Source organism: Periplaneta americana, chromosome 14, assembly GCF_040183065.1.
Source record: "Periplaneta americana isolate PAMFEO1 chromosome 14, P.americana_PAMFEO1_priV1, whole genome shotgun sequence".
Taxonomy (NCBI): domain Eukaryota; kingdom Metazoa; phylum Arthropoda; class Insecta; order Blattodea; family Blattidae; genus Periplaneta; species Periplaneta americana.
The window spans coordinates 159,300,274-159,324,724 of NC_091130.1; the positions used below are offsets into that span (position 1 = coordinate 159,300,274).

A 24,451-nucleotide genomic window follows, 5' to 3' on the forward strand; every position below is an offset into this window, starting at 1 on the left:
ACCACCGGTGAGGCTGTGCAGAGGTGCTAGTGTAACCACGTGTGGCTTGGCTGCAACGCCACCATCACCAACTGTAAATAAAAAAACAATTAACAATGGGAAGGAAAATATGTGGTAAAGTATTTCATATGAGCAGGATATACATAATAAACTACTTATAATATCAAGCAGGACTTCCATCTTCTACCCAACATTATGGAAATTGCAAAGAGCTGTTACAGTAGTGGGCAAAAGTTCAGAGCATCCTCTTGCAAAAACTATAATTTTATCCTCTGCCATTCAATTGACTTCAGAGATAACTTAAACATGAATATGAGACTTCTTGCAACGTGTTATAAGCTTTCACTCTCTTTGAAAATCCTACATTTTAATGTAACTTTAATTCAGAATTGTTTTCTGGTGCCAAATATTATTTTAAGATGTGTTAATAGCTACTCTATCTGAAGAAATATTCACAATGACCTTCTTGGACAAGGTTCACAAACCATGCGTAAAATTTGGACTTATTTCAGGGTCGAAAATTCACCCCACTCACCCCTCCCAGCTACCATTACTCAGGCGATGCCTTTGTATTTTGGTCAGAAGGGTAGTGAGTAAGGAGCGGATTCCTATGTAATTAAATAATATTTTTGCGTGTGATAAAACACAATTGACAAAGTAAAAAATTCCGAACACGAAGTTTCAAGTTTAAAACCCAATTTTATTTGACATAAAAACACATATTTTCACAAAAAAATTATGTAAATACATATTTTCAGGAAATCTATTACAAACACATAAATCTTGGAGTTTTTTTTACTTAAATAATTTTTTACAAGAACTTTTAAACATTTTAAAACTAAATCAATTATGTCACTCAGAAGTACGTCATCTTTTTAAGAATTCTTGGCTGCTTCGTGTTTCTAAGCGCTGTGTGGTGTATCCGTGATCCATTTTCGTAATAGTATCGCCTCAAGTTCTGAGAACTGCTAGGCAGCATATCAGTGTTATTATTAGAGAATAAATTAACATGGACAAGGAGGAGAGATCTTGCAACACGTAATTAGGAATGTTTATTGTTGCTGAAGATGATTTCATTCCATGCTTTGTGAAACAACAGATAAGAGCTCGGGTATGAACATTAAATTTAAACAAATCTCTCGCCTCTCGCTCATGTCCATCAAGTGAGGCAATACGTCTTGTTATTCTCTGTTACCGGGCTTCGTCAATCGATATCCTTCAAGATATACTGAAAGATGGTTGTTTAAAAAACGATTTGGCTTTCCTATTAGCAAATCTAAGCTTTTTGTGAGACACCATAAAAAAACTCGAAACATCCAAAATCTGTTGTCTGAAACAGGGAGGTGCGTGCTGTGAAAATTAAACTAGACTCGCTACCAGGTTCAGAAGTACAAGTACTAAGGGACAAATTCCAGAATGTGTTTGGGAAAAACAGGGGATATAAAAAAATGTGTAAAGTTGCTCAAGTATTGGAGGGTGTGCCTGTAGGTGAAATTGACGGTGTTTGTGTTTGTGACATTCCTCTCTTTAAATATGCACGTCTCACGTCCTGTGATGTGGAAAGATCGTTTTCACAGTATAAGTCGTTGTTCAGAGATAATCGGCATGCATTTGTGATGGAGAATTTGGAGATGACCTTTGTTGTTCACTGCAATTCTCGGTCAACTACTAGCACCAAGTGTGGTTGGTGAGTACCTAGTAACACTTTTTTTCCAAGCTAAGTAAGGTATTTCTGTCATTTTTAAAAGAAATATTTTTTTATTTTTAGCAAATATTTTCGTACTTTTTAGCACATAAAAAATAAATATATTTAAATTTTTTAGCACATAAAAATCCGCTCCCTAGTAATGAGACTGACTGTGTACTGGTTGATACAGTGTACGGCAACTGCAACCAAGTGGCATGATCACCCAACATAACCTCTTCGAACTTCTTTTTATGGGGTCAGGTTAAGGGCGTTGTGTACTGAACACAAGTTCTCAATACTGACAAAGAATTACTGCAGTCATCACAACAGTTAGAGAATGGACATGGCAAGAAATCATTTTCGCCTTCATATCCTACAGGTACGAGGGTGGCGCACACACAGATGCATTGAGGTGTTACACAAACTTTGAGAAAGTCTTTGGGGAACAGAAAAAAAAAACATAAATGTGATATCTCGCTCCATTATTTTGTTATTTAGAGTTGAAGTTGTAAAGATAATTTATCGACAACCCATGTATTTAAGTTAGAAGTTAAATATTTAAAAATGAAAATATTCGGCCACTTTTATCGAGAAACACTGCCATACAAATTGTATAAAAAGCTGGTTGAGTTACTTTGTTTGCTAAGACACTGTTAATTGAAGTGGTCATTTGTAAAACCACATGAGTCACAGAAAAGAAGTTTTGAGAAAAATAGAAAAAATGAATTTTATGTTAGCTTTATTGTTTGTTTTTATTACGAAAGCATTGTATATATTCATTTTCTCATTTCATATAAATCTCAAAATACTTTTTAAATTCTTAGACTCATGTTGTTTTAACAATTATCCAAAATAACAACTCCTGTATCCCAATATAATGTGTGGTGTATTGTTTGCTGCAGTGTGAAATACAATGCCAATAAATCCGTACTATTATTTTTCTCGCAGTATATGGCATTCAAATCATTCTAACCTACCTGATGATATTTCCCCCCCTCCTTTCTTAACTGTAAATGAGCACAAACGCTACTTAGGTGTAAATTTTTCTGACATTTTGTATATTCGATTCCCTAACCATTTTAAATGTATAAGATTTTACCTTTTAGGTGTGTTTCCAAATTATATGTAATACACTTTGTCAAATCTGGCAACCTTTTCATAAGGGAAGCTAAATTTATTATTATTATTATTATTATTATTATTATTATTACAGTTTTCAATTAATTTATATTGTTATTTTTATTTCAAATTCAAAATTGTTCATGTCATTCACAAATTAGCTAAATTCAAAATATCATAGCCGTCTCAAAAAAATCTTTCACAGGGTATTCATTTTTAAACCAATGTATCGCATGTTTAGTGGAAATATAGGCCTATGAGTGCACACATTGGTTGGCGAGTTGGTATAGCACTGGCCTTCTATGCCCAAGGTTGCGGGTTCGATCCCGGGCCAGGTGTGCTTAAATGCGACAGAACTCCTGCGGGACAAAATTCCGGCACATCCGGCGTCGACGATATAACCTCTCAGTTGCGAGCGTCGTTAAATAAAACAAAACATAACATATTTAGTTAACAAAAGTAAATAACATATTTTTCCTACAAAATAAACAAGAAATTCATACAAAAATTGCTAAGTAATGTTCAAGTTCATGTTGTTTTGACTGGAAATGATGCGTCTATCCCTAGTGCTTGCTATAGTATTGGTAACTCATTTTCGTAAAAATGTGAACTCACGTGGTTTTACAAATGACCGATTCAATTTTAATTGCGTGTAACTTATATGTTGCATTCCTGCGTTAGCCTTATCAGCCATATACAATGATGTAAAATAATGTTGGTGCTACGAACATTGAAACATCAGCTTATAATTTTGGTCAGAAAGCAATTTCAGCAATTCACTGCCTGTATGCACTGTTTGATGACTGTCATTAAGGAAGTTGTGCGTGGTCTGAAAAAGGAAATTAACACACACGAAGTACTTTGATTCCTGCATATTTCGCATTCTTTTTAAAGGGCAAATCATTCATTGGCGCAATAATTTCAACACCAATGTACTGCAGTTCTTCAGCTGACATTTTATTGTTGAATATAGATCGAGAGAGCATGTGATGTACTGAAGAGGGGAAAGGATGAGAGATCAGAAACAAAGGTTGTTAATATTCGATGAATCTACCGACAATTCAGACTAAACCTTTATTTTCCCCCTCCATACCCACTGGTGATATACTCACAGTGGAGAGATAAGGTCATAGGACAGGTCTTGCCTCCTCTGCTCTACTGAAGTTAACTTTATCAAAGAACAAAAAAATAAGATTTATTTCATCGAAAAGTGCTAATATTGAACAATACCTAGCCTTAAAAAGCTGAAAATTTTGGAATTCCTGCAGCAGTATTTCCAGTTTTACCTACAGGTGATCCATCTGTATACACTATGCAGCCATCTTGTTCTGGGCACCAAGTATGAATGTTTTCCAAAGTTAATAGTTGTTAAATATAACTGGTCGAGATTGTTGGTTGTAATTGTTTCAATTGACTGCTCTTAACATTAATTACAATTTGAGATATCAGACATGTTGGAAGAGGTAAGTTTTCAAACTCTCTAGTTGTTTTTAAGTTAAATTTCACCTGTATAGAATGGAATTTTTGGATAAATCCTTCTTGGTTTTTAAGGTTTTTTGTGGTTTTATAATGTCTTCCAATAGTTATTAAGTGGTAAGTTTTCAGTGAAGATCTGTATAGCTGGAATGAGGATTGATTTATTGCTGGCTTGCGAAATCTTATACTTACTCCTAAAATCATCATGACAGCACATGGGCACTGGTCCTTACACGAACCGAAAGTTCATGAATTAATTTCATTTCATCCCCTCCATGAAGACAAGACTCGAACCAGTGCTCATTCAGTAATGCTAGTCCAAGACATGACACAGACCATACAGTTATGATACTAAAGTCCCGTCGCTCTAATTTCCGGCAGCCAATTGCGTTACAGGTCAGCTACATTTAAACGTGTGTGTCTTGTGATTCATTGGTGAAAACGTTATTCATTTCTTAAGGCTCGATAAATACTTAATATAATCGCCCGCCATTTTGGCTCTTTCGTTGGCGTTCGCAGAAAGCATGTTATTTGGCACTCAATTATTTGCTGAATTACAGTGTGTGTGATTTATTATCATAGGAGCTACGGCATGATAATGTTTAACGATGTGGCAAATAGATTCCTTGTATGTTAGCTGCGCAATGAAAGAACAAAAATGGCGAACGATACTACCTACCTAGACCTTATAGTGTCTTCACTTCCTAAGACGTAAGCAAAGAGGAGGAGTCACGCTGGGAATAACAGAGTCGCGACTATAATACCCACAATTCAGTTTAATGTTTTCAAAAACAGTGCAATAGTGTGCTGTAATTAACAACCATAGATTAGATTAGATTAGATTAGATTAGATTTATTTATTTAACCTGGTAGAGATAAGGCCGTCAGGCCTTCTCTGCCCCTCTACCATACTGAGTTGACCAATGACAAAAGTTTTGGATTTAAAGTAGGGTTAACAGACATTCTGCGGACAGTCCATTTTTTTCTGATGTTCTGGAAAAATCTCGTCTTCACTCAACAATGAGTGCAAACTGTTGTTGATCTACCAACAGCGTCAACTCAACTACCACAACAACAAACTATTAGAAGATGTGTACGTGAATTCATACAGGTGCACGACGAACTTCTTTAATTTAATGGCCAATAGTCTGGATTAGACATAGTAGCATAAAGGAAAAAAGTTGGAAATTACTAATCTGCTGTTTTTTATTCTCCACTGAATATAAAAGGATCAATTAGAAATCTCTTTAATACTATTAACAACTTAACAACACTAGTCTGTAAAAAATACTGAACAAAATTATCTGTTAAGTGTGATAAGCGAAGCCTTGTTGTATATCTCAAACACCTTATCAATGGTGAACAGGTTTTGAAGGATAATATGCCCATGCACGAAATGACTTGTAACATTTATAAAATAAAGTATGTCCCAAAGAACAAAGAACGTTCCCAGTGTTTCAGTCGACCGACTAGCGGCTGGTTTCCACTGCTCCACACATTAAAACTTATGTACTGTGTTACATTAATAAAATTTGGTAGTCACAGTAGCTGCTGGGAGTGTATGATTCACTTACATCACTCACAGAACCTGCTCACTAAATGTAGTATTGTTTTTCTACACAGAACTGGGTAGCCAGATAATTCAAGGTATATGTTGTTGTTTTCTAATGCCAGGCATTTGACAATAAAGTCGTTTGACTTCTTGCACTCCAATATTTTTCAAAGATATTATCATGACTAGCCACTGAAACACAGATTTTGAGGTGTTCCGAATCCATTTCTTGGTTTGAGTTGCACAATGGGCAGTTAGGGGACTGATATATTCCAATTCTATGCAGGTGTTTGGCCAAACAATCATGGCCTGTTGCCAATCTAAATGCAGCTACAGACGATTTTCGTGGTAAATCGGGAATTAATTGTGGATTATGATGCAGAGAGTTCCATTTTTTCCCTTGGGATTGAGTTATCAAATTTTGTTTGTTGAAGTCTAAGTATGTAGATTTAATAAATCTTTTCACAGAGTAATACGTAGATTTAGTAACAGGTCTGTAAGTAGCAGTGCTGCCCTTCTTTGCTAAAGCATCCGCATTCTCGTTTCCCAGGATTCCACAATGGGATGGTATCCATTGGAACACAACTCTTTTATTGAGTGATATTAATTGAGAGAGCATTTTAGTTATTTCTGCTGTTTGAGATGAAGGTGTGTGTTTAGAGACGATTGATAGAATAGCTGCTTTGGAGTCCGACAATATAACTGCATTCCTAAATTTATTGATATGGCATAGAAGATTCCTGAGACATTCACTTACTGCAATGATTTCACCATCAAAACTTGTTGCTCCATATCCAAGAGATCTATAAAGTGAGAAGAGACAGCACGTAACACCTGCACCGGCACCTTGTTCCCTGGAGATCAAGGATCCGTCGGTGTATAAATGAAGCCAGTTTTGTGGAGGGTACCTAATATTAATTGTCTCTAAAGACAATTGTTTCAGCATTTCAGTGTTTACTTCTGATTTCAGTATTTCTTCTGTTAAATTTAGATTATATTCTATATTTAATAGAGTTAAAGGGTTTGCTTTAATTTGTAAGTTTTCTTTTAAATTCGGGATATTGATTTTCTGTTTTAATTCTTGAACAATGGATATGAAACTTTGAGTTTTCAATCTACAAAGAGGACTGTATGAATGCCAATTGTTACCTGGTAATCTGATAAGTTTTTCATATTGAATCAATGCTTTTTCTTCTATTGTCATTTTGATGCTGTAATTTAAGGTATATGTACACCCACAAAACGCAAAAAAAAATTATGAAAAATTAGAATTTTCAAAACACAACTATTTTAATAGAGAATTGTCTCCCTTTTAATTCGATATAATAATTTTCGATTTATGCCTTATGGTTTTTCAGATAAGTCCCATTTTCCAAAATTCTGCATCAGCCACAGTCACTTTTACGAAGATCACTCCAAAAGTAATGCACAACATTTTTTTAAATTTATTTTTTATACTAAACCTTTGCAATTTATGGCGGTCATAGATACATCCTTCCCCCTTGTATTCAGATTTAATTTAAGTCGTTCCCGCGAGTGGTGCCAGAGAGTAGCTCAGACGTGTTGGTTCAGACTTTTATCGTGCAGGTATACAGGCCCTCATTCCAAGATGGCGTAAGGCAGTTGAGAGGTGCAGGGATTATGTGGAAAAGTGACGTATTGTTCCTGAAGGATGTATCTACATTCTATGAAAATAGCAAAGCTGTAGGATAAAAATGTAATTTTTAAATAAATATTGTGGATTACTTTTGGAGTGAACCTCTTAGTAGCCAATCCCCTCGTCCAGCATTGCTTGTAAAATAAACTTCTTTCTAGTCCCAAAATAAATGCATAGATATCAGGGCATGATCATTAGATTGAAAACACGTTTTTACATAATGAAGTAATTTATAATCTTTTACTGTTAGTCATAAAACTGTAAATTTGTGTGTCAGTGATGTACGTCATTTTAATAAGAGTCCAAAAGGAGAAATTAAAATTCTGAGGAGGATGAGCATAAACCCTGGGACAAACACCATCGCAGGATTTGTTGCATCAATGGAAAATAAGAACAAAAATGCCAAAAAACATTCAACACCTGAAGTTAAAACGAGGAGGTATTTGAGAGGCAGAAAGAAGCTGAAACTGGACCGACATGAAGCTGCTTAAGGGGTGACATATGATGATGGAGTCTTCTAGGCTCTGAAAGTTTGTGGTTCATTTCCTGTAAATAGTAATTTTAGAATATTTAATTCTTTTAAACATGATATCTCAGTCAAATATGGTGATACCAAGAAGATATTGGTGTCATTTTGAAGCTTGAAATGTCCCCCAGTGCCTGACAATGAGTAAAATAACATTAATGTAGTTATTATCTATGGATTTTTTACATGATATATGCAACATAAAATATTAGTATAAGTTACATATATGGTCATATTTAATTAATGTAAATGAAAATAAAAAATAGCTCTATGTCAGGTACTAAAGAATAGTTTTAGCTATAAAACAGTGAATAAATGTGGCTCTATCTTAAAAACTGCATCAGCTATCATGTTTCAAGTTGATGTCAAAATTATAAAGAAAATAATTTTTATGAACAATTTGGACGTAATTTCAAGGGATTTGTTCACTTCATTCTCTTTCTGGTACCATTCTGAATTGTATAACAATTTTACAGAGCAAAATTATGCAAAACAAAATTTTTTGTATGTAAAGGTGTACATATACCGTAATATAAAATTTTCCTTGCTCTGCCATATGATTTCTTTTTCTGTAAGTACATTTTCAAACTGTGTACATGTCCACACACTGAATACGTAACTACAGATTGACACAGCTATTTCCGGGGATGGGGATAGGGATACATCAACCATGTAGCTTCCTCATCCCATCTCTCTTGGCACTCAAGCAAAAATAACTGATGCCTGAAGGATAACATAACTATCAGGCAGGAGTGATGAAATAAGGGAATCACCAGCCAAACGTGTGAAAATAATCAAACTGGCATCTTTAATGGTTAGCCACAGAACAGGAATGTTCATTTTTAAAATGTACATACAGGAAAAGAAATTGTGTGGCAGAACAAGGGAAAAATTTAGGTGTAAATTTTCTGACCACCCAGTCCCTTGTAAAAACACAAGAGGCCTACTATATTTATTTTATTTATTTATTTAACCTGGTAGACATAAGGCCAGCAGGCCTTCTCTTCCCCTTTACCAGGGGATTACAACCACAATATTAAGAATACAATTACAATTAATATTAAATTTACAAATACAATAAAAATCAAAGTACTAAAAGATTAACTGATTAATGAAAGCTAGACAGTTTATTGTAAAAGTTAAGAAGAGAGAAGCATTTCTTTTATTGATTAAGTAAAAATTAAACCTACTCTACGCAGAAAGAAAATGCTTAATAAGCTTGCTTTTGAACGCTACTAAATTCCGTCAGTCTCTGATGTCACTGGGTAGGGTATTCCACAAGCGCGAGAGGGAGATTGTGTATGATGATGAATACGATGATGTCTTATGTGTTGGTAAGGCTAGTATGCGGCTATTTTGCGTGCGTGTGAAGAGATTATGATATGATGACAGGTAACTGAAACGGGAGGCAAGATAGGTAGGTTTAGAGGTGTGAAGGACTTGGAAAAGGAGAACAAGAGAATGAAAATTTCTACGTTCGTTAAGCCGTAGCCAGTTTAGAGTTTGGAAGGATGGGGTAATGTGGTCAGCGCGACAGACATCGCAGACGAAGTGAACACAAGAATTATGAACAAGTTGTAATTTTTGCGACTGGTTGACATTGAGGTCAGTCAGTAGAAAATCACAATAATCGAAGTGGGGCATTACTAGTGTTTCCACTAGTATTTAGTGAATAGGTTTAATGAAACAGGTTCCCGTCTGTGAATGACATATCACACCAGATGGCAACACTTGCAGCAGCTGCTGTAACAAGGGTGAACACCAAATGTTACTAAAATAACATAGTACATAAATTTTAATCTAGGATGCAGGAAGGCAGCAGCAAGAGTGGGGTTAATCAGCTACTGACTGGCTGACAGAAACACCGGGAACATTCACTGCAACTCACTGTACAAGGAAATAATTAAACCATACTGACTGTAAGATCGCTGGAAATTTTCAACCCAATCAATATTCTCCAAATGGTCAACGTAGTCAATGTAATATTAAACATATAGGCCTCAATGAACTTCAACATGAATGAGATTTCAGTCAATTCCTACAGAGTTAAAAGATTCTTGTAGACCAAATAGATGATTCTTCAAGATCGCCACTGAATCTCAGAAAATAAGTTTCTAAGATCAGGCCTCTCTCAATAAAGTATTCGTATATTTTTAATTGATTTATCAACTGCATCGGTTATTTAGCATTTGAGTGAAATGAAGGTATAATGCCAACGAAATGAGTCCAGGCTCCAGCATTGAAAGTTACCCAGAATTTGCTATTACAGTGAAACCTCTCATTTACGGACATTGAAGGGACGTAACAATCTGTCTGCATCTGGAAGGTGTCCTTTATTGGAAGGGAGGCTCCCCCAATCTAACAGTAAATTTATAATATGCATTATTTATCCCTTCACGCTTTAAATGAAATGTATTACTGTAGTTTATTTCTAAATACAGTATATTACAGTAAATTCTTTGCAATTTTGAACTACAGTAGATAAGACCGAAAAAGGAAAATACAGTACTGTGTCATGCAATTTTATTCCAGGTCTACAGTTATGCAGTATTGTAATTTACAGTTCTCAACTTAACCTTTATGTTCAGGTGTCATGTCTCTGGGAACAGAACAACTGATTGAAGTGAAGAGAATAATTCTATTAACTCTATCATGTAACAAATACAATTTCACGATCGCGGGAACCTTGGTCCTATCAGAACACTTAGCCACGTACTGGGGTTCTGTAAGAAGGGGGAGTTACTGCGTAACAATAGTCACAATTGTATCCATACAGCAATTGCAACCTGCTAAGAAACAGAAGATGGGAAGTACATGAGGAGATTCATTGTATGTCTGAAGATGATTCTCATAGAAGGGTGGATATAATTGCCATCAATAGAAAAACCCAGAAAGCGATGGTCTTAGACCCTACGATATGCTTTGAGCGAGACATGAATCAGGCACTGCAGATAAATGATGACAAGCGAGCTAAATATGTACCTTGCCTTCCATAATATGGCATTTCGCTTTACAACTGGGATATTACAGGCTTACTATTTGGAGCAAGGGGTTGTTTACCAAAAGTTACATGTGATATGCTTAAATCTTTTAAAATTCCCTTTTATGAGATTCAGAAGATAGTGATGGAAATTCTGAAGGCCTCTCTTCAAATTCTACACTATCACTTATATGTTAACACATAAATTTTTGTTTTAATGTACAAATTGAATAATTATTTTACTTGTTTCATTTCTCTTTATTTTTTGCTGTTTATAATTCTGGATCCCAGTGGTCAACCTCTCTTGAGGATGGATGATTTTAAATAAATCTTAGTAGTAACTCTTTTACATATTCACTCAGATAAAGAAGGCATTTCGCCTAACTTCTGGGCTGTACTAATAACATCAAGTCCTTCTGTTGTGATACTCAGAAATAATTATCGAATATGAGAGCTTAATCTTTCTGTATGTAAACAATCTGTTAATATGCTTTTCCAATTCACTGCGGGCTAAAGCAGGGAGATGCACTATCACCTTTACTTTTTAACTTCGTTCTAGGATATGCCATCAGGAAAGTCCAGGATAACACAGTGGGTTTGGAATTGAACAGGTTACATCAGCTTCTTGTCTATGCGGATGATGTGAATAAGTTAGGAGAAAATCCACAAACGATTAGGGAAAACGTGGAAATTCTAATTGAAGCAAGTAAAGCGATAGGGTTGGAAGTAAATACCGAAAAGACAAAGTATATGATTATGTCTCGTAACGAGAATATTGTACGAAATTGAACTATAAAAATTGGAGATTTATCCTTTGAAGAGGTGGAAAAATTCATATATCTTGGAGCAACAGTAACAAATATAAATAGCACTCGGGAGGAAATTAAACGCAGAATAAATATGGGAAATGCCTGTTATTATTCGGTTCAGAAGCTTTTGTCTTCTAGTCTGCTGTCAAAAAATCTGAAAGTTAGAATTTATAAAACAGTTATATTACTGGTTGTTCTTTATGGTTGTGAAACTTGGACTCTCGCTTTGAGAGAGGAACAGAGATTAAGGGTGTTTGAGAATAAGGTTCTTGGGAAAATATTTGGGGCTAAGAGGGATGAAGTTACAGGAGAATGGAGAAAGTTATACAACACAGAGCTGCATGCATTGTATACTTCACATGACATAATTAGGAACATAAAATCCAGACGTTTGAGATGGGCAGGACATGTATCACGTATGGGCGAATCCAGAAATGCATATAGTGTGTTAGTTGGGAGGCCGGAGGGAAAAAGACCTTTGGGGAGGCCCAGACGTAGATGGGAAGATAATATTAAAATGGATTTGAGGGAGGTGGGATATGATGGTAGAGACTGGATTAATCTTGCTCAGGATAAGGATCAATGGCGGGCTTATGTGAGGGCGGCAATGAACCTCCGGGTTCCTTAAAAGCCAGTAAGTAAGCAATCTGTTAATTCATCAGGTTCATTTTGAAATACAGCAGTTCATTATGAGCCTCTACTATGTTATTTTTGTTACAATACTATGGCTTTCAAATTCTTGTTATATTATTCTGGGTGAGGAATCTAAAATCTGAATTTATATCCCAATCCTGTCTGCAATTAGAAATGAAAACTTCCTCTTGTCAAAAGAATTGATGTCAAAACCACGAGTTTAAACATGCCTATCTACAGATAATAAATCAATGAAAGAAATGTGGGAAATTCTTACATTCTGATCAATGCAGCCAAATAACAAAAAATGCACACTGACATACCGGTAAAGTAAGCAGTCTGAGTGACATCAGATGAAAGTGCAAGCTCTAATGCTAACTTTGCAGCCTGCATTCTTATTCGAATATCCTTATGATCCAACTGCTGGTTACGTAATGTTATCATTTCAGTATCTATACATGCAATCCTATTTGTTCCAGATTATGCTATCTACTATCTCACAGAGATACAAGCCTAGTTAGAAATCAGTGACTCACATTAACACATTTGAATCTTAATTTCCCACATTAAATGTCACATTATCGCGAGAACTGGAATTCATACAAAGGAGAAAATAGGTATGTTGGCTGAAATTCAGAAGCCTGTTTGAGGCAGTGTAAAGAGATTATTCTCAATATATTATTCAACTTCTATATAAATGCCAAATGGTACACACTGTATACAGTATTACTATTTTTACCTTTGTGTAAGTTATTACCAACATAGCTCGAAGGTAAGAAACTGGTCTCTGACCTGGGCCATGCTAGACATGGATCTGAATTGCACTACGTTAATTAACTGAATAGATTATTTCTCTCAAAGTTGTTAAACATATAGGCTTCGTTTCTTTTCTTTCATCAGTGCCTGTTTTCAACGATTAGGCCCAATGTGAAAAGGTTCTTAACAATTTAGTCCACAGACACCATAAACAGACTAAGTGATAATCAGATGAAAGCAGAAACCCGGGTGAAACTAAATTTCGTCCACACTTGTGAAGTAACGGTTAGCGCATCTGACCGCGAAACCAGGTGCCCCGGTTTCGAATCCCAGTTGGAGCAAGTTTTTTTTAGTAGGTTATTTTACGATGCTTTATCAACAGCTTAGGTTATTTAGCATCTGAATGAGATGAAGGTGATAATGCCAGTGAAATGAGTCCAGGGTCCAGCACCGAAAGTTACCCAGCATTTGTTCATATTGGATCGGGACAAGTTACCTGGTTGAAGTTTTTCCGGTGTTTTCCCTTAATCCAATATGAGCAAATGCTAGGTAACTATCAGCGCTGGATCCCAGACTCATTTCACTGCATTATCACCTTTATTCCATTCAGACTAATAATCTTGAGATGTTGATACAGTATCCCACTACATAACCGATAGGCCTATATAAACTGTCAAACTTTCACGTTACAGTAGAATACTTAAAATCAGTTTGTTGTGAACAATGTAGGCTCTGATACTGTAAAGCTACGAACTACACGGGAAACAGTACCTCCATAGAATTGGCTACTTCTTTTCTTTCAAAGGCCAATGACTAAGACAGGGGTCTGCTTATTATACAAGTAAATCAGTTGAGGTTATGTGAGATGGTCCAAGCATCTACTGCTGTATTTCCCTGTTATCTAGGTATATATTATGTCCTATGATTAGAAAATATCAATTTAAATGTTTACTGTCGTCAATTTCTTGCGCATTTCCTTCTCAAAGTGTTTTAAAAGAAGAAAAAACTTTACACTTTATAGTTGTTACTATTGATAGCCTGGTGACTAGTAGAGAAATTTACAGAAATTTCAATTCAAAGTCGTAAAGAAATAATTATTGGTTCTTCACTTCTGTCATGGAGTGTAATATCAATGATCCTCTTTTAACGTACATTTAAGCCTTCTGTGTTTAGAAGAATGTAAGTGAAAGCATTCTTCTATGGAATACTACAAGTTAATTTTTGTTACACAACTATGACAGAAATAGTAAAGGAAAAATGACAGCTTCCGTTTAAGCAACTCAAATTAACCAATCAGGCAATTTCAATTGTGTCAGAAACATGTGATTCTCCTAATCAACCGGTATCTCAAAGAAGGCAACTTGAGATTTAACGATATAGCATGAGGTTAACTTCACTCTATAAATATTAAACAATTATTATTAAAACTTACCGCAAAAACGTACATTCACAAGAAACAAAAATTAATTACAGATTAGTTCCATTGAACGCCAGTTAAATCCTTAAGATGTGACAAGAACAATTTTTACTTAAAATCCCGTAAGCACACAATATTGACTGAAAACGCCATCCATGTTGGACACACGTCAGAGATTATATCACAACATTGTTCCTCGGCGAGGATTCCATTGAAATTTTTACACTCACATGCGCAGCCACTCGGTTATCACGACAATATTTTACCGCAGCCAACATATCCATTTTATAACCAAGAACACAAAATAGTGACATTAGTAAGTTAACTGCGTAAAAAAGTCGTAAATACAACCAATAATTCTGTCAACTTTTTTTTTTCAATTGGTGAGACTACTCAGAAATATATAGACTATGTACAGTTACGGAATTAAAATTTGGAGGGAGTCTTGCAGCATATATACAGGGGCTCTTGTTTACTGCATATGGGGAGTGTATTGTACGCGAAGCACAGGGATTACATTGAAGGAGGGGTAGGAAAATTATGCCTTATGTTGATGTAGATTTTGTTACTCTGATAGTGAAAAATTAGAGAAGGGAAAACGATTATGGATAAAAAATACTCAAATCTAAATACATAATTTTTTTTTTTAAGTTCGAGGGGAAGGGGTTCAAGCCTGGCAACCCCTCCTTGCGTATGCCCTGGTTTGAGCCTGTGGAAGGAATTTTAGAGTGTCTGAACATAATTATTATGAGCAAATTATATAAGAGTTTAAAATACAAGCTTTCATAAAAAATATGGCTGAATTCTCCCACCCCTAACAGTGTGGGGGAGGACTTGAATTTTCGTCATTCACTCATATGACACCAGTTGTGTGGGCTACATCGACAGAGTAATTGACCAAGGTGCGCGATAGGAGGCTGGTCTGTGATGACACGAGATAATGATGGAGATTTATTGGGTTACCACATAGGAACCGGAGCTCCTATAGAAAACCGCTATGTTACCTGAACCACGGGCTTGCCTAACACGTTATAAATCGGGGGTACACCAGGGATCGAACCTGGATCCACAGAATTATAAGTCCAGTGCTCTAGTAACTAGACCACTGTGGTGGTGGCTGAAAAATTATGCATGTGTGTGTGTGTGTGTGTGTGTATATATGTATATATGTATATATATATATATATATATATATATATATATATATAGCACAAAGATAATATATTTTTGTCAATATAACTGAAAGTAATGTCTTTGTAGTCAAATGAAGAATGGCGAAACTTGATAAATATAAAAAATGAAAAATGATAAACTGGCAACTTTAAAAATGAAATCTATGCTTACTTACTTACAAATGACTTTTAAGGAACCAGCAGGTTCACTGCCGCCCTCACATAAGCCCGCCATTGGTCCCTATCCTGAGCAAGATTAATTCAGTATCTACCACCATATCCCACCGCCCTCAAATCCATTTAATATTATCCTCCCATCCACTAAAAAGAAAATGTCTCAGCCTCCCCAAAGGTCTTTTTCCCTCCGGCCTCCCAACTAAAACTCCATATGCATTTTTAGATTCGCCCATACGTGCTACATGCTCTGCCCATCTCAAATGTCTGGATTTGATGTTCTTAATTATGTCAGGCAAAGAATATAATGCGTACAGTTCTGCGTTGTGTAACTTTCTCTATTCTCCTGTAACTCCATCCCTCTTAGCCCCAAATATTTTCCTAAGCACCTTATTCTCAAATACCCTTAACCTCTGTTCCTCTCTCAAAGTGAGAGTCCAAGTTTCACAACCATACAGAACAACCGGTAATATAACTGTTTTATAAATTCTAACTTTCACCTTTTTTAGAGCAGACTGGATGACAGCAGCTTCTCAACCGGATAATAACAGGCATTTCCCATATTTAATAATTTTAAAGTATATGAGCCACATATTTTTACAGGCTATAGCAACTCTGATATATATTTATAAAACACGATTATCCATATTTGAAAATTGTGTCATGAGAAAAGAAATAAAATATTTACTTGATCAGGTCATAATCTCCAAGTTTTTTGTGCCTATTCTATAGATATTATCTTTTATTTAAAAAAGTTATTAAAGTATCGAAAATCCGAAATTCTATTTAATTAATCGTAGTTTACAGAGCATGTAAAAATAGTTCAGCTGCATAGATTTAAAATTGTATGTTGAATCTTTCGTACACTACTTTTAACACTTGAATATAAATAATTGATTAAACATCCTACACATACAACCCAAAAACCAAAAACTCAACACACTAGAACAATATGAATTATACAGACACATTAAAACACACCCTAATCAAATACTCAACACACAGATCAATTTCAGAACACACACACTATTTGACAAAACTCTTCATCACACGAACGCACCCACACAACAGGCAGCGAAGTTGAGATGACGCCGAGACACAGAAGGCTCTGAGGATGGTGTGAAGTAGCACCGAAACAGCTGTAAGCAGCACATGCTTACATAATTAACACGAGTAAGATCGCCATTTAATCAATTATTTAAAATTGTAGAATCATTTAGATTCTGAATACGTAGAAATGCACTAAAAACGAAATGTCGAAAAATCACAACGAAATATTCAAATATGACGTCATTACAGTTATCGGTGTTGTAGGGTCCTGACTGAGGCATAGACTTAGATTGGCTTCTGTAAATTTATTTTTTGCAGTAAAACGAAAAGTGATTTTTGACCAGAAATAGTCGAAATTTAACCCGTCTCCTGCCTTAAACAAAGTTCAAACTGTAATTCATGTTTTGTTTTTAAAATCTGTTTATGCTAAGCCTATTGTTTACATACAAAGTATATCATGTGACGTAACAATGGCAAACAGAGTAACCAACTACATACTGCAAGCAATTGATATTTACATTTCTTTATTAGTGAATTTGATGCCTTTATTTTAGTTGTTAAATAGTCCTAATAAATATCACTCGAGATTTTGAGTTTCTCTAGATGAAGGCACTGGTAACTACATTTACCGTGCTATTCCCTATGACAATTAAGAATGGAGCAATAGTAACCTGAGGGATATGGGCAGGTTTCAAGCAATGACTAATGCAGATAAGGTAAGCGCTTGTGTGATTGGATAGAAGCATACTGGACCAAGCTACTTGCTTTGTACACAAATCAGATGAATTCATGACAAATATTTGTTCGTGACCTTCGAATGCAGGTAAGAATAATGAAATGGGACAACCCACATTGGAACGGATCCTGTGTATACCAGCCAGCCATCCATCATCACGTGTGTCAGAGTGTGTGATGAAACAGATTCCCATCGCCATTGTTATGACAAACAGTATCGGATGCATACATATATTATATTGAAGTATAAGTAAACAACGCATACAGTAAAATATTGACTTTTAACGATCGTTACGTTATTGTGTATAGCCCACACATTCAAATGTACAAAATGCCTTTTATTATACCGAATTTTTTTAGTTGGTTATTTAACGACGCTGTATCAACTACTAGGTTATTTAGCGTCGATGAGATTGGTGACAGCGAGATGGTATTTGGCGAGATGAGGCCGAGGATTCGCCATAGATTACCTGGCATTCACCTCGGAAAAAAATTTCAGACCAGCAGGCAAGCGCCTTAACCGACTGAGCCACGCCGGTGGCTTATTATACTGAAGAATGTGAGATTCCTATCAACTGTTTTAATTATCCGTAGCTCAGGGCTGAAGCACGTGCTTATTGAGCTATTTTACAAACACATGTAACTAGCTCACTTCCTAGAAATTCAAAGTCTGTGCATCTCGTTAGGAGTATCATGAAATTCGCGCGTTTCTTGTTGACATGGACCCACTTGTTGCCTTGTTGGCTGTTGCTTCAAGAGGAGGAGGATGATGGTGTTAATGGTTAAAATTAGGCCTACTGGTTTACTGTGCAATTGATGAAGTCACAAACATTTTCAATAAAAAGATAAGCTACATTGCCAGGTATTTTCCTTGGAATTCCTGTCTTTGTACGACTTTTGATAACGTCATAAATACGTAACAGGAGAACTACGCACACACTCTATTAGTAATTTCTCTTCAAACTCTTCTTTGGAACTCATGGTACAAAGGATCTACAATACAAGAACAATATATTAGAACATCTCCAACTTGTTGTTATAAAGGACAGGACTGTATCATTACTTGGGATCGGAAGTATATGCACTATGAAGTAGTATTGCTAGTTCGTATATATTTAACCACGACCCCATATGCGTACGATATTAGATGTTTCTGGATACTTAGCTGTGGTGTGGAAAGCAAAGCATAATATGTCCATCATAGAAGCCTTTAAAGGAGACAAAATAAATTTAAGCACAACGCCTTTTGAGAACTGCTGCAACGGTCATTCACAATGAAAATTAAACATAACCGTAACATAAACACAGAAGTTTGCGCCCAGGCTACCAGATGGGATCATTCACAATGATTCACATAAACACTGACATAAACATTACCGTAAGACGTTAACGTGAAAGTTTGCAAACTCCAAACTTTCATGCTCATGCTTACGTGATTTGCAAACAGAACACAATCGTGGAGCGCTGAAGTATACGACAGAATATGAGGAAATGGCGTCGTTGTTATGTTTCCATGGTTACCAAGTATGTTTGCTGTTATGTCAGGGGCGTATTTTGCGGACTACCGCGGCTACCGGCCGTAGCCCAAGGAAATTACAAAAGAAAAAGTTTATAACATAACATAATGTAATAATTTTGTATTATTAGTTCTACCATAGTAATTAAAATTAAAGTAATTGTTAGATTTATATGCGCTTTCTGCTCTCGAAAAGAAACAAGTTGTCAAGGCGGCATCGCTGGAGAAACCGCTTGCTACGTGAGGTAGCCTGTGACCGTTCCGCTCACGCTGTCCTTCGCACAACTGCCCGTCCCCCCCGCTCCCTTGCCGCTCTCGTGATCGGTTTCTTCGCAGGCGCGAAGCAACAATACGCTTAGTACGCTAGCTATGAATGTGATTGTGTTCTTGCAGTGCATTATTTTAAATCTGTGATTTGTTCGAGTGTCTAAGAGCTATATTAATTGTGAATTATTAAGTTTTTAATTTCCCAATTAAGTGATATTGTGAAAAATATGGCAGAACAAGTTTCTGGAGAGGTTTGTGTTGAAAATGACTGTGTAATAAAAGGTTTATTAAAAGTGCCTTTTAACCGTCGTACATAACAACGAGAAAGTTGAAATTGTGAAAATGGAAAGACCAACTCCTGAGTTAAATTTGTCCATGGACGTAAAAGAAAAACAGCGTGAGTACACACGCCATTTCACTTCAACATCATATGGTAAGTGGAATTGGTTGTGTGGTACTTCTAAACTGTCTAAACTATTTTGCTGGCCATGTTTGTTATTTAGCCGCGAAACTAATGTGTGGTCAAAAGAGGGGTTTTCTAATATGAACTCCCTTCGAACGGCAGTCCTAGAGTACGACAAATCAAAAGCTCATATTTGTAGTAGCATGAACTTTGCAAACTTTGGAAAGACAAGAATTGATTTACAGCTAGATAAGCAAAAAGCTCTCACATCAACCAACACAATGCTCTTGTGAAAAAAAAAAAAAAAATCGGGAGATTTTACTGCGTCTTATTAACGCAGTCTGCTTTCTAGGAAAACAAGAATTGGCTTTTCGGGGTCATAACGAGATTGTGAAATAGACAATATAGGAAATTATATTGAATATTTAAGTTCCTTAAGTGAATTTGACCATTTACTGGCCAATCATCTTGAGAGTTCAACAGTATTTCGTGGTACTTCTTCCGCAATTCAGAATGACTTAATATTTCCTATAAGTGGGGTTATGATAAAGAAAATAAAACCTTTTGTGGCCATTGTTGTTGATGAAACAAGTTACTGCTCTAATCAGAGTCAATTGTCCACTGTTTTAAGATACGTCGACAGTACTGCCAATGTTCAAGAACGGTTTATAGGATTCACAAATGTCAGTTCGGACAAAACTGCTGCTGCTTTGTTTCAGCATGTGGAAGGTGTTACAGCAGAATACAATGTCGGCAATAAGTTAATTGCACAGACATACGATGGTGCTCCAGCTATGGCGGGAAATATTAATGGATTGAAAACAAAAGTTCAAGAAAAGTATCCTCAAGCACTATTTGTCCATTGTTACAGCCATGTTCTCAATTTAGTTTTGCAACAAACTACTTCATCCATTCCAGAATGCCACATTTTTTCAAAACACTGTCGGGTTTAGCTGCATTTTTCTCATCATCTCCTAAAAGATCAGAAAACTCAAGGAATTTATGAACAAGAAATTCCCAAAAGTAGCACCAACTAGATTGAATTTTACATCTCGGCTTGTAAATACAGTAAAGGAATACGGAGAAAAACGGACTGCTTTCTTTAAAAATACCATTTGTAATGACTCTGAAGAAAACTGGGATGATGCTGTAATTGTGCAGGCTCAAGGATATTAGAATTTTTTCACACAGTTTCAGAATATATTTCTTCTTGAAGTCTATGCTAGAGTGTTCGCACATACAGATGTGCTCTACAATATTCTTCAGACAAAAAGTCTAGACATAGCATACTACTTGCAATACTTGCAAGAGGTATCAAAGTTAAAAAAATACTATATCCGAGTTCAGACGTAGTGGGTTTCCGTCCGTATGGAGTAATATGGAAAATGAAAATTCTTCAGCCAATACAATGGAACAACCATTAAAGCGAAGAAAAGGAGATGATGAATTGAAATACAGGCAGCTGTACTACAGCATACTAGATCATATGCACATGGAAATTACTGACAGATTTTCTGATTATGGAAAGCTTCAGTTCACACATCTTCTAGATTCTCAAAAATTTTCTGCTTATAGAGAAAACTTCCCGAATGAGGCACTAAACAAATTATTTCAGTCCTATAACAGTCACTTTGATCAAGTACGTTTGAAAAATGAATTAAATGTAATATATTCAGCAGAAGTCTTTGATTTTTCGAACAAACCTATCCATGAAATATTATCTGCCATATATGAAAACTAGCTGAACCAAGTTATTCCTGAAGTCCTTAAATTGGCAACATTAATTGTGACAATATCAGCTACGTCAGCATCGGTAGAAAGAACATTTTCTGCGTTGAAGAGAATAAAATCCTACTGTAGATCAACTCATACACAAGAACGTTTATCCGGCTTGGCACTGATGTCCATTGAAAAGTCATTTCTACAGAAACTTGCAAGTGGCCCAACTGTAATTTCAAGGACGAAGTCATCAACGTATTTTAGTCACAATCAAGACGTCTGGAATTCACATAAATATGTAAGGAATTTTATTATAGGGATTTTAAAATATATTTTGTGTAATAATAGGGTCAGTGGTAGCCCAGACCCTTAAACCAGTATACGCCACTGTGTTATGTGTATGTTCCCATCGTGAATGATGGTATGACTTCTTGATGTTACTGTAACGTTAAGTTAACGCTTACGTTATGTTTAATTTTCATTGTGAATGAGTCTTTAATTGCACATGTGAAGGGCTAGGCGCACAGTTCAATATGTGAGTACTTGCCTCGTTCAGGTATTATTTGATATTATTGGAATACTTAAACTTCGTAACAATGTAAACGACGCTTTCTCAACCGTAATGTGCACCATGTTTACTCAAATATAGTTGATGTCATTTTATTATGTATGGGCGCTAGGTTAAATATAATGTATGTACGAAGTAGTAATACTACTTTATGTGCATAATTAAATTCCGACCCCTAATCCTTATACCACAGTGCACAACACACTACTGCGTGTCAAAGTTCGGGTCCCGCTGCCGCATTGCGCAGAGTCGCTGCGCGTGGCTATTAAAATCCAGCCTCCTAAAAAAAATACAGACTTGACTTTTGCGTGTCGCATCACGCTCACGCAGGCTTCATTGCGCGGTTGTTAAGAGCGTTGGCGGACAGATGGAAGAAGCCTGAGAAAACTCTCCACCATGAATATTACCTTCGTCGGAGCCGGGGACTGAACCCGGACTCGCTTATACGACAATCCGGCCGTGAGCCACTGCGACAGACAGATAGTATTAAGGGAAATAAATGGAACATAGTCTCGCATCAATCAATAGTCGCACATGTTGCTGATAGCAGAGATCGGGTAGGCCTATGCCTGCATGACTCAGAGTGGCTTGCGGAGGCCAAGATGTCTTTCTGACGTCATTAATGACACAAAGCAAGGTCGATGAGCAACTTGGTATAGGTGTGCATGCACTAATTGGCAGCTGGGACGTCTTCTGCGAGCTCGGTTCACTGAACAGTTTCCATTTCCATGTTATACGGCATGTCCCACGTTACCTTCTGCCTTGTGAGGACTCGATTTTTATTTTTTTATTTTATTGGGTTATTTTACGACGCTGTATCAACATCTAGGTTATTTAGCGTCTGAATGAGATGAAGGTGATAACGCCGGTGAATTTACTTTATTTATTTTTTATTTTATTGGGTTATTTTACGACGCTGTATCAACATCTAGGTTATTTAGCGTCTGAATGAAATGAAGGTGATAATGCCGGTGAAATGAGTCCGGGATCCAGCACCGAAAGTTACCCAGCATTTGCTCGCATTGGGTTGAGGGAAAACCCCGGAAAAAACCTCAACCAGGTAACTTACCCCGACCGGAATTCGAACCCGGGCCACCTGGTTTCACGGCCAGACGCGCTGACCGTTACTCCACAGCTGTGGACACGCCGCGCCGGTGAAATGAGTCCGGGGTCCAGCACCGAATGTTACCCAGCATTTGCTCGTATTGAGTTGAGGGAAAACCCCGGATAAACTTCAACCAGGGAACTTGTCCCGACCGGGATTCGAACTCGGGCCACCTGGTTTCGCGGCCAGACGCGCTGACCGTTACTCCACAGGTGTGGACCGAGGAATCGATCAAACATTTTTCGCATTCTTTCTTCTAGCATCCGTTGTGAATGTCGTGCTATTGTAACGATCTCGCTTCTAATATGACAAAGTATTAAATAAATAAATGAAATAAATAAATAATAAATAAATACACACATAAATAAATGAATAAATACATAAATAAATGAATTAATAAGTACACAAATAATTGAATGAATAAATAAATAAATAAATAAATAAATAAATAAATAAATAAGTAAATAAATAAATAAATAAATAAATAAGTAAATAAATAAATAAGTAAATAAATAAGTAAATACATAAATAAATCCGCGTCGCTGTGCCCATTAAGAGCCAGATCCATAGTGTGGCTGGAAGTATTAGATCAATGGAAAAATCCATGACTCCATCGAGAATCGAACCTGCGAGATAAAATTAATAAAGAATCTTATTTTCATTCGAATACTAATTCAGAACATTTCTGAATAAAATGAAAACAATAATTAATTTTACTTCGTGATCTAAGGTTAGCAGAGAGTGGAACTGTCATACCTTTTGTACACACACGTTTTCTGTATTTTGTCCATCTCTCTCCTACTATAGGCCTACAAGTGGCAAAACTCCGTTGTAGGAGGTTACTAAACCTTACCGCTGTGCTGGAGGCGGAGTCTGGAGTTTCCCTCCATTAATCTGAACCATTGTCACTACAGACTGACAAGTCATGTGACGCATCACTCCGCGCTACTATTGGGTGACAATTAGGAAGGAGGAGGTGAATATTGTGTCACTCTTTAAGATTGACGCATGCGCAGACCAACAGAGTTTTTAAGTTGTTCCCCTATAGTAAATGAACGGATACGTTGATACTTTTGTAACGGATGTGACATAAACAGTTCTAGAAGTTAATTTTAAAAATTTAAATACAA

General features: G+C 36.3%; 1 protein-coding gene across 7 annotated transcripts in view; it reads right to left on the reverse strand.

Moving 5' to 3' along the window:
* frc (fringe connection) overlaps window positions 1-24,451 on the reverse strand; it is a 267,265-nt gene that overhangs the window by 24,411 nt on the left and 218,403 nt on the right. For 2 of the 7 annotated variants that reach the window (XM_069846482.1, XM_069846483.1), the window contains exon 3: window positions 3-71. In XM_069846482.1, the coding sequence (XP_069702583.1) occupies window positions 3-71 (69 nt within the window). Of the gene's footprint in view, window positions 1-2; window positions 72-12,762; window positions 12,935-14,627; window positions 14,837-24,451 lie in introns of those variants that run through there. The other 5 variants (XM_069846485.1, XM_069846484.1, XM_069846479.1 and 2 more) reach the window with 5 other exon arrangements.